Raw genomic sequence first — 11653 nt, forward strand, 5'->3', positions numbered from 1 at the left:
CTGATAGACGGAATAATAATATTGCGATAATTTTAGCCATTCTCTGAAATGACGATGAAATTCCTGTCTTGGTAAACCCAGACTTGGGTCATATGAATTGGTCCGAGTCATGCGCAATGACTCGAGTACAAGTAGAGTCAATACAAAAATTGACTAGAGTCAAGTAGAGTCATCAAAAAATCGCGACTCAAGTCTGACTCGAGTCGAGTCATGACTCGAGTCATTGCAATCCTGCCAAATCGTATTCTTAACGCCTTCAAGCACCATACAACATTACATGAAGGCAAATCTTGCATTGCAAATAGGCTTATGGAGGGTAAAGAATCAACCATGATGTATTGGTGCACGTAAATTAGATTTTGTGTCAACATGCTCCTAGTATGAATATGTCATACAACCGATGAATATTAAGGCATGAAATCGGTGCGATTTGTTTGCAGAGATGCTGGCTTGAAGGGATACAAGAGCCATAAACAAAGCGGCCAGGGTGGCAATGAGAATCAAAAAGAAAGGTTTGAGAAACGCCAGTATCTTGATCCACCTCCTCAACCACTCAGGCCAAGGGAACCGCTCAGGCCAACTCAACCGCCCAGGCCAACTCAACCACTCCGGCCACCTCAACCGCAAGGGTGAGGAATATAGTGATACATCTGCAAAGCACCAGCTGATGGTAGACCTATACATGCGGGTGTTGCTTGTGATGAGTGGAAAGAATTCATGCTTGACTTCTCATAGCCAATGGTGCAGAGGCAACAGTACAAAATATGATATGCACTTGCTACACATGATATGCTGACTATAACGAATTTTTTTCTAACACTTTAATGATCTTTCCACTCTTACACAGCTACAACACCAATGGGTTGTGGGTTCGAGTCCGATTGCGGTTGACTCTAGAATCCATACTGAAGTATTGTAGGTTTATCTAGGCTCCTCCTCGCCATCTGACCCCTCAAAGCGGTGTGCTACAGCCCGCCATGTACGGAATCATAATACAGAATATCGGCCTGGTGTAAATGACCGATGCAGTCAAAACACCTTGAATACCGCAAACAACAACAACAGGGTTGTAACCAAGTCACAAGTCAATCTCACTTTTATAGTTTTGACTCGAGTCAAGTCGAGTCATTTTTAATTCACCACCGAGTCAAGTCCAAGTCACGCAGTAGAGTGTCGAGTCCGAGTCATCGTGTTTTGACTCGAGTCCTAGTCCAAGTCGTTCTGTTGACTGCTCAGTTCCTAGTTAATGTCATGTGAAACCCACTTTTTACAACTCTGCTCGATGATATCGAATGCTTCGCTTTTATAATATTCTGATTGTCCTCACTTTTAACAGTTTGTGGTGGCATTTTCAAGTGCCAGTACTGATAGATGAAATATTAATAGTGTGATAACTTTACTATTCTTCGAAATTACAATAAAATGCCTGTTTTGGTAGACCCAGTGTCAAGTCATATGACTTGGTCAGAGTCCTGCGCAATGACTCGAGTACAAGTCGAGTCAATACACAAATTGACTCGAGTCGAGTCATTTTTCATTTTTAAGAAAATGACTCGAGTCAAGTCGAGTCACCGCAAAATCGCGACTCGAGTAGACTCTGATCAACAATGTCATTGCGGTGGTAAAAATGTGATTGTCACAACTAGAAATTGGCAAAATTGAAAATATCCCGTACTGCTTTCTACTTGATGTATTCCCACAAATAATCGGGAATGGGTTTCATTTCCTAACGGTCAACCAGTTTTAGTCTTCAACAGAACAACAGGCGCAACACAAATAGCGTCAGTCCAATCTATCATTATGTGGGAATGGGAGTGTGTGGTCAGCGTTGATGTGAAGTAACTGTTAATCTCCTAACCTTCACTAAGTATCCACGGCTCGTGTTTACGGATTCTGATTTTTTCTCTCTTTGAAATTTAATTCCATTGATGAAGTGCAGAATCGTTTCATACACACTAACAATCATCCAATCATTAGGTCACCTGCAATGCAAGAGGGAGTTGTAGATATGGATTGGGAGCGACTTGACGAGGAACACACGCATATACCAGATCCCAGTTATCGCCGTGATGATCCATATAACACACGGAGCGTGGAAATGCCGCCACACGTAAATATCCAGCACAGAGAGCCTGTCGATAAAGGCGGTATTGACAGAAACGCGCATGACAATCGTCAGTGGCCGGCCTACGAAAATGAGGGCTTAGATTCTTCTTGGGGCAATGAATATAATGCACGGAGTAACGGTAACAATGTGCCGTATCGGGGCGACAACAATACTCAAGGCTTTCAAGCTACACCGCTTATGAAAAGCGCCACTTCGAATACAGATTTGAGACACCAACCTAACCCACCTTTCAATCCAAATACGACTCAAAGGTACATAGGCAGACCGGATACAGTCGGCACAGGAGTGGTTGATAATCCCCCTCATCAAAGGTACGGCGAATGTAACAAGCATAACGATTGTTAGACCGATTTACACTTATTATTTTAAGAAGGATTGACAATGTGTCATATTCCGAACCGCGTGACTATTACGGACAGACTCCTTACAACGATCGGAACGAAAAGTATGAGTGTGTCCCTGCAACCATTTCGTATACTAACGGCGTTTGTATTTTCAGAGGGGATGAAGGTTTTAGATCGTCATGGCAACAGCCACTTCAAAACAATCCACAACAGGTTACCTATGTATATTCCAGTCTTTTGGTGCAGTTAAGCTAATCAAATCTGTTTGATCAATATCGTCTATGTAGAAGTCCTCTCACCTCGCAAACTCATCAAAGTGTGTTTTGATGAAGCGTTGCGTGTGCCAGATTTCTCGTGCATCACTTTGAACGCTTGGTGTAGTTATTGTCAATAGGGTGAAATTTCGATCATGTTGTTTCGCTTCGTCAAGACATTTCAACTCTCAAGTCTTCGATAATCAAATCATCTATTCTTTCACAAAAATTCTCATGCTGCAATCTATATTATTCCCTCCAGCACACCAATGGATGAAAATCTCCAATTTTTCAAGTTGATTCTTGGCTGATTACCCACTATTTTAACACAGCCTGATTATGGGTTTCTTTCTAGGCGAATCCCAACCGACAAGCTGGAAATACATGGAACTCAATAGAACCGAATAAGCCTCTTATGCCACATCCAAACTCACAGTATGTCGTTTGTGATCCACAGAAATATGTCGGTATGAAAGTACTATCAATTTTTACATTCTTTTCAGAAGGTTTCCAGAGGATAATATGAAGCAACAATGGGTATGGTTGAATATTCTTTCGAGTTATAAACTCTGTATATTTTATGCTCGGTAAATTTTTTTCGCTCAATTTCACATGCCTAAATATTCTAGAACTTCTCTGAAGAATTGGGGAAAATAGTCACCAATGCTACTGATGAATAGGTGGCAGTAACGTGCAATTTATCTCATTTATTACAACTTGATGGCATTTTAGAATCAAAGACCGGCGGCTGCGGCGGCTGGGGATCCCACCTATCAGTCAAATATCGGAACGAATGACGGATATTGGGAAGGGCAAAATGAAGAATTTAATGACTGGAATGAGCCTCACAACGCCTACCGTGAGCCAGACACCAGGGATGCAGAATTTCGACAACGACCTCCTCAAGAATTCCAGGGTCAACAGGACACATATAACAACGAATTTTCGAATAGTTTTGAAGACGGAAGGCGTCCAGGTGTGTTTTTTCAATGATTTTCCTCAAAAATTTGTTCTCGGTATATTCTCCGTTGCAGATTACGAATTTAATCGAGAAGAATTCGACTATTCTGAAACGACGAGATATGTAAATAAAGTTTTTATTTACGTGTCCTCATTTCATTGCGCCTTTTCAAAAGCGTACTTTCTTCAGGATTTTGATCGTAGCATGAAAACGCCAGTGCCATATCGTGGTCCCGACCAACAGCAGCCCACTCCTCCTCAACCAAAAAGTAATGTTTTTGGTAAGCATAGCGCGATTTGCATTTGGGATTTGACTGAATACGGTTTCATTCGAACTATCTAAACAAAATAATGACGGACATATAATTTTCTCACCAGACTCCATACCGGCAAGTCTATCCGGTGTCGATTTCGACGACCTGCGCGCTACTTTGGCCAATGTTCGACAACAGGCTCTCCAAGAAAAGGTCAGCTTTGCTATGCTATTCACTCGACTTATTTGTTATGCCCAGAGATGAGCACAGTAGTCAGCGTTGCTACTCAAGTAGAAGTAGAAGGAACGCCGTAAACTTCTGCTCAGTTATGAGAAGAATTTGCGATTTTCAATACTTGTTAAATATAGAAAATGAAGGTCTGAATCGCACTCACTTAAGCAGTTTGAAAAGTAGATTTAGTGAAGGGGTCGCTGGCTTTTAGCAGTTAATCGGAGGTGGCTACTTAGGAATTGCTGGCGCCACATATATATGTAATTTCTGAAAAATCCCCATACCTTGTTGCAAGACTATTTCGTCCAGTTGTTTTGGAAATTTGATATTTATGCAACCAAACTGAAAACTCTTCCTATTTTACTAAATCAAAATTGAATAGTGAGAAGGGTTTACTTGAAAACTGATTGGTAGAAGCTGAAGCAGCCTAAGAACGTCACAGTTCAAGTCGAAGCACTCGTCGCTGGCCACCTCTGGTTGGGTCTATTTAAAGACAAAACTCTAGTCATTTGAGAAACTGCTACGAGTGCAAAATCCCCACATTTACGGGAATCGTCAGATAACTACCGGTACTCTACACAAGGCATGCTTTTTACTCTAAACTTCAATTCTTTGACGGAAACTCACGTTGCTTTGTATGTTCCGGAGTGGAAGGTGGACATTTTGCGTGAAGTTTAGCTGATTTTTATTTGTGGGTTCCCGCCTCTAGCAATCGTGATAACCCACAATATGATATTTATGACAGAATTCGTACGGAACTAGAGATTATCCCACGGCAGCGCATACGAATCATGCGCCGATGGACCGTCAGCGACCGCCTTTCAGGCCAACAGACAACAGCCGGGATATTCCAAGGGACCGTCCGCCGAGAATAGAAAACCGCTACGACCCGACAGCAAGAGGACCGACTACAGGTGAGATTAGGGAACTTACAGATGATTGAATAGTATATTCATATTGAAATAAACCCGAATATTGAAGTTGAAATAAAGAACATTGTATATTAACAATTGTATCACAGAATATGACGTCACCAGCATCAAAATATGAGGTTACGATTGTTGATATACAGTGTTTTTTCCAATTCTCTACTAGTTTCTGACAATTACCCCTGACGAAAGTATTCGGGTTTATTTCAATATGAATAAACTATTCAATTGTCTAATGAAGTTATTTACCTCCAAGAAGCTCTATACAGAGGCGAGCGGACTAAATATTTTCATGTCTAAATCCATGTCAAGTCCACGTCCAGTAACGGCAGAAATTTGTTTAAAAGTCGCACGAAAATCAATAATGATTAGAAATTTCACGTCAGGTCCAATTCGAAATTCAAAACTATCTTAAATCCACATCCAATCCAAATCAGGCCAAACTCGCCGATTCTGCTTTCCAGATCCGTGCTTATGCTCATCTCACGCACGGTGATTCGAGTACTCTTAATCTGGAGTCAATAAGCGAGAGATTTTTTCCAGTACTGAAAGTATAAGCTCCTTGTCACTAAGAATTTATCAACGAAAATTATGGTTTTGTTACTGTCTTCCAATGTGGAAGCCTCGAAACCTTTATTGGTCGTACCGCATCATACGTTGCATGTAGTACAAAGCTATGCACATAAGGGGAAATGAAATAGAATGAATGTGCGATCAACCGTCACAAAGCGCGATGAACAAGGCGTGGCCGAAAGAAAACACCAATTAATCTTTAATGTGATTTAGAACTGGCAATATGTTTTTGCGGTCGTTTTAACGAGCAATACTCAACTTTACTTGACGCCAAATACTCGATTTAAAATCTGATAACCCGGATACACGATTTTGCTTAGCCCTAATCTCAGGTATCTTACACCACCTGTTCCTACGTCGCGTATTTACGTTTGTTAACCGCGACAGATCCGACGATCCAAAGCAGGCCAGACCAGGCGTCGATCAGACCTGTACGTCGGGACCCTAACCCCGGGTATAGCGCCGGGCCTCGGGACCGAGACGGAAACCACGCACGGCCCAGGACACAAATGGACAACACCAGCGATGATCGGTCTGATAGAAAACCCCGTGTCGCCGATCGAACTGACACGTCCAGGTCCGACAGGGTGCCGGCCAAGCGCGACACTGGCCATTCGCGTAGCCAGGACGGGGGGTCCAGACACAGGTCCGATCGTCGGCGTTCGAGGAGTTCCGAGCGACGCTCGTCCAGGTCGTCCAGAGACGAGGACGACAGACGACGGCGACGTAGGACGCCGCCGCGTCGACACACCGACAAACGCAGCGACAGAGAACCTGCCCGGGACATTGACGATTTCGGCCGTGACCCGAAGCAGCGGAAATACACAAAGGCTCGCGAGGAAAAACCCGCCGGGCGTGACGAAAACGCAAGAAAAACAAGCCCGGGCGAGAAACTGCCGCAAGCGGACCGGGCCGGCAGCGGTAGTAGAGAAAAACCGTACTCGAGAGAGGGCCGGCGCACTCCAGAAAAGAACATGCCTCATTCGAGCCGGCCCAGTGAAAAACGGGATTCTGTTGACGTCGCGAAGAAGCCCGCGTCGAATTCAGGAATTCGCCCGGAGCGTGACACAAATCAGAAAACTGAAATCCGACCGAAAAGTTACGAGGTGAAGCCCGATTCGGAACGGTTCACGGCCCGCGATAAAAAGCCGTTGCTTGCCACGCCCAAAATCAAGGACGGCAGAGGCTTGCCGGCCAAGAAGTTTGAAGACGCGCCGCAACCGCTGATGAAAGATTTGCCGCACGTGAGTATGCTGTGTATTTTACATATAGGAAATAGGGTTACGGTAGAATTGGATTTTTACGACAGGTCGTGGTCCGGCCGGACAGAAATCTTAGTTACGGAGCTGAAATTCCGGATAACGAATCCCGTCGACACCGTGGTGAGATATGCATGAACTACGCTCAAGTTTTGTATTCTCAAGTTTCGCATGGTCATGTGTCCTCATGCTAATGTGTCTCCAAATCCATTCATTGTTAAGGCCAAAAGTCGCCATGCTCAAATATTTGTGCTCATTTGCCCCCGTACTCATGTGCCCCTGTGCTCACGTGTCCCAATGCTCAGGTGTCCCCATGCCTATGTGTCCCCATGCTCACTCATTGCTAAGGCCAAAAGTTGCCATGCTTGAATGTTTGTTCTCATTTGACCCTGTATTCACGTGTCCCAATGCTCATATGTCCCCATGCTGACTCGTCACCAAGACGAAAAGTCGCCATGATCACGTGGCCCCGTGCTGATGTATCATGTTCACTCGTCGCCATAACCACAAGTGCTGGAGTTTCGGATGCTCATGTAGCCTATCCCCATGCTCCCGTATCGCCACGTCCAAAAGCCGTCATGGTCAAGTATTGTTTCATATTGTGTCGCATGCTGATGTGTCTACTGCGATTTCCATTCTATGTACGCAATAAATTTTACATATTATATTCGCAGAGGTGCCAACCGCTGCTATTCAGGAAAACCATCCAAATCACGGCATGCTCTCTCGTCCCGACACAGCTCCCAAGAGAACGCCGATCCCAGCTCCCAGGTTAGTGCATTGACGCTTGTTACTCGTGGCAGCCCAGGAATCAGTTCTGTGACCGACAGAAAATTGCCTAGGATAGGGTTTGGCAATCTTTTTTGCTCCACGCACACAATTTTTTTTTCGCATATTCCTCTTCAAAAACACCGATGCCCAACATTGAAAATTGATTGCAGATTCTTGTGCATCTGCTTGAGCATTTTTTTTATTCAAAACCACTTATTTTATATCATTGGATCCCAATGTGGGTGATATCGCCCCCAAGTCGGAGATTTAGAGAAACAAGGGGGTGAAAACGTTTGAACGTCCTGTAAGATACATTTCATTAACATGGTCCACTCAACGGAAAGTAGACGCGGAAACCAGTTTTCTGACCACCTCCCACCTTGGATAGTATGTCCTCGTTTTGGGATCCGTAAATAGTAAGGCCGTATCAGACAAGGCGATGTCGGTAGAGTGTTAGTGTTTGTTTTATCATCGCTGCCATCAGTGGAATCGCAGGCGATTTTATTTGGCAGTTCCAATTAACTCGGCGCCATCGCCGTCGATGAGAGAAGTGAAGATGCGCTCATGCGTATCCATATATAAACCAGTGTCGAGACTTGAACAGCGTCACTTTTGCTCAAGCCATTTGGCGGACGGACCTTCTGGCGAGGCATTGCGAAACGAATTACTGCGATGTAGTACTAAATTATTGAGCTGCTTCACTTACCCAGTAAAGGCCGGCGTTGCAAAATCGGATGCACCCACCACCTTCGTGTAGAACCAGCACGCGCACATTCTTCTGCAGCTATCATGGCAGTCAAAACACGTGCTACTTTCAATTTTTTTGACCTACCCTTACAAATACCAATGCTACCATGGTTCCGAGAAGGTTTCATTCGACAAGACATTGCAGCATGTACACATTGAATAGGCATCATAACCATATTGCGGAATTAGTTTCGAATATTTTTGGCTAGTTGTTACTTTGTTTCGAACTTTTCTGGATAGTTTTGACCAGACGTGACTTTTGACTTCAAGTCGACAGAAAAAATCGTCAGCTCGACAACCAAAACGGACAGTGTACCCCTTGTTATAGGACTGGTAGCACTCTAAAGTTGTTCTGTCAAAGGTCCAAGCAAATATTAACCAGTCAACTCTAGACCTTCATAAAGGCTACGCCCTAAATGTATCTAGCTCCGCCGCACAATTGAGATTCTTCTGAAAATTTATTCTATTCGGATTTTCTGGATTATGGATTTTTCGGATTTGCATGGATATTTGGATGAGATTGTTCGGATTCGGAAGGATTGCTCCTCAGAGACTTGAGCTGTCGGATGGATTCGGATTCTCAGAAATCACTGTCCGCCCATCACTGATCATAATAAGATAGTATGTACATTTGTACAGTGTACCTGACCTGTACAACAACAAAAAACCGATTCGCAGATGTCAATCATCCCCGAGCCGGTTTAAATGCAACGCCTTCTGAAACTAATCAAGCGCAACGATCTCTCACAGGATGGTAGAGAAATTTTCGCCGACATCGCCTCGTCTGATACGACCTCAGGGGCGAAAATTTATGTTGAGATTGATAAGGGGGCGATGAGTCGAAAACGGTTGGAAACCACTGCTCTATACACTTTGGCTTTCATGAAGTAGAAAATAGTGTTTGGATTGCTTAGATTCACTTTAATGAGTTGAAAGGTATGATAACAATTGGACAGAATGGCCCTTGTATCATGGTGATGGTGCGTATTTTCGAAAATTGCTACATTTGTAGTGTCGTCAATTGTTTTTGTTGTTGTGACGATTCGTCTTACAATTTCGGAAGCAGCCCTACTAAAAGTACGCGACATTTCGATGAAATCTATGTTTTAAGACTACTTCCTTCCATACTTTTCACACACATTTTCTACCTCCACACTAAGTAGTTGTGGCATGATTTTGGAATCGAAACTTCTACTTGCTATTGAGTAGAAATTCACGACATTACTTCAACTTCTGCTTGTGTAGCAATACTGACTACTTTGTCCACCTCAGTAAATAATAGCAAGTTGCAATATTTCAGATCTACCGGACCACGTCCGCCGCGACCTGCCTTGCTCGGTAAAGATAATGATTTCGAATACAACAATGTTGATCTTGTTTTGTGAACCCTGATAAATTTATCCACAGAGACACCGCCGCCTATGGCGTACGATCGTGAGCTGGATATGGACTCGGGAATGCACTCTGTCAGACCACGCGTCGGTGGTCCAAGGCCACGTTTCTGGCAAGGCAATCGACCGCCGCGTCACGGGAGCAGGCCAATGCGACCCCAGATGCGTCCCGCCGGTCCGGACTTTCCGCCGTTCCGTCATTCGGACCCCATGTTCAACATGATGCGCGATCCGCGTATGGGTCCTCCTCGGCAGGGTTTTCGAGGACATAGACCGCCCATGGTAGGTTTTGTGATACCAGTATCGGTCTATCGTGGGCGTTCCTAAACTTTTTTCCTCATCGCCCCCTAATCGAGCTCGATTTATCTTTTATCGCCCCCCTCAAAGATAGAGGTCATCAGTAACAAAGTACTTACACTTTTCCGCAACACTCAAGTAGGTTTTTGCTGCTTGTTTCAATTATATTTTTTGGTATACTCGGCATAGCTTTATCGCCCACTGAAAGCTAGAGGTCATTAAAGTAACAAATTACTTGTTCTCTTCCGTAGTGTTCGAGTATGTTTCTGTAGGCCTACTTGTTGCAATTTGTCAAGTAGTTTTGTTTGTATATTCGACATATGTTTATTGCCCACTCCAATCTAGAGGGGATCTGTAACAAAGTAGAAGGTGGGGCATATTGGATACAGGGGCACAATGGTACATTGTGAATATTTTAAAAACCGGACGTGAAGAATAAACATCTATTGTAAATTGAACTACTCAAGAAACCAACCAGTTAATTAGATATAATTGACTGAACGTTGTAAGATTATCACCCTCCTATCGTCCCAGGTTCAATATCGTGACTGTGTGTGAACTCAACTTTTTGTGACAGCATGGCGGCCCGAGACATTTCCCGCCTGGACCGCAATGGAGAAACCCGAGAGCCCCCCGGTTAGGTCCGCCGAGGCCGATAAGGATGTGAAGTTGCAAGACATGGCAATGGTACACAATGAATCGCGGTTTTCCGTTTCGTTTCTCTACTCATCGCTGGCGAAGGATTTTCTGTGCATGCACCATAGCTGTTGCCGTCGTGCGGCTATTTTCGACTGCCAACTGCTTTTTATTGGTGATATTCGCATACTTTGCGGTTGACATGGGGGTTGGGACTTGTCGACTGCCATTTTGAATAAATTCGCCTTGGAATTTTCTACATGGCTCTACTGCGTGATCCATGCGACCATAAGCAGAGTGAGGTTTCAGGGTGATCAGTACCGTTTACTTACATCTCAGATGTCTATGTAAGCATAGTTAGCTACGCCTGCGCCGACGTTATTGCCTGGGTCGACTATAACCAGGGTTGCCATACCGTCCTTAATTCTAAGATTTGTCCTTATTTTGAAGGGCCACGTCTTAGAAAACTCAACTGTCCTTATTTCTAAGAAATGTCCTTATTTTCAACTCGCGTCCTTATTTTGTCTTATTTTCAACCCCTACCGAACTTCGATCGTTTTCCTCTGGTATCTGTGTTGCATAATATTCTAAAATTATGCTTATGCATCGAGATTTTATGACATCATAACTGAAAGGAGCTCTCGTGACGTACACATCAGAGTTGAATCAATTACAATAATTCAGTTCAATCACATTACAATTACAATTACTCAATGCTAAAAATATCTAATTACAATTACTGTTGAACATGTAATTGATTCAGTAGAGAGGTGTTCTTTGACAACCGTAGCGACGTAATTAGCAACAATCTCAAGCTATTCATGTTTCATTCCTGATACGTAGAATACCCTTTAATTAAAAAAACTCGAACGTATACGG

The 11653-nt window shown here is 43.7% G+C and overlaps 1 protein-coding gene across 4 annotated transcripts in view; it reads left to right on the forward strand.

Annotated features, from left to right (window-relative positions):
• Positions 1-11038, forward strand: part of LOC145448515 (uncharacterized) — a 34942-nt gene extending 23904 nt beyond the window's left edge. Inside the window, exons 8-24 of one of the 4 annotated variants that reach the window (XM_080326918.1) lie at positions 441-629; positions 1978-2439; positions 2499-2573; positions 2628-2685; positions 3082-3161; positions 3233-3263; positions 3459-3702; positions 3761-3819; positions 3877-3967; positions 4065-4153; positions 4917-5085; positions 6061-6917; positions 6983-7055; positions 7607-7703; positions 9751-9788; positions 9858-10123; positions 10716-11038. In XM_080326918.1, the coding sequence (XP_080183044.1) occupies positions 441-629; positions 1978-2439; positions 2499-2573; positions 2628-2685; positions 3082-3161; positions 3233-3263; positions 3459-3702; positions 3761-3819; positions 3877-3967; positions 4065-4153; positions 4917-5085; positions 6061-6917; positions 6983-7055; positions 7607-7703; positions 9751-9788; positions 9858-10123; positions 10716-10805 (2968 nt within the window). In that variant the 3' untranslated portion in view covers positions 10806-11038. Of the gene's footprint in view, positions 1-440; positions 630-1977; positions 2440-2498; positions 2574-2627; positions 2686-3081; positions 3162-3229; positions 3264-3458; positions 3703-3760; positions 3820-3876; positions 3968-4064; positions 4154-4916; positions 5086-6060; positions 6918-6982; positions 7056-7606; positions 7704-9750; positions 9789-9857; positions 10124-10715 lie in introns of all 4 variants that reach the window. The other 3 variants (XM_080326916.1, XM_080326919.1, XM_080326917.1) reach the window with 3 other exon arrangements.
• The last annotated feature ends 615 nt before the right edge of the window (positions 11039-11653 follow it).

Source organism: Botryllus schlosseri, chromosome 10, assembly GCF_051294905.1.
Source record: "Botryllus schlosseri isolate E-star chromosome 10, Bs_hap1, whole genome shotgun sequence".
Classification (NCBI taxonomy): domain Eukaryota; kingdom Metazoa; phylum Chordata; class Ascidiacea; order Stolidobranchia; family Styelidae; genus Botryllus; species Botryllus schlosseri.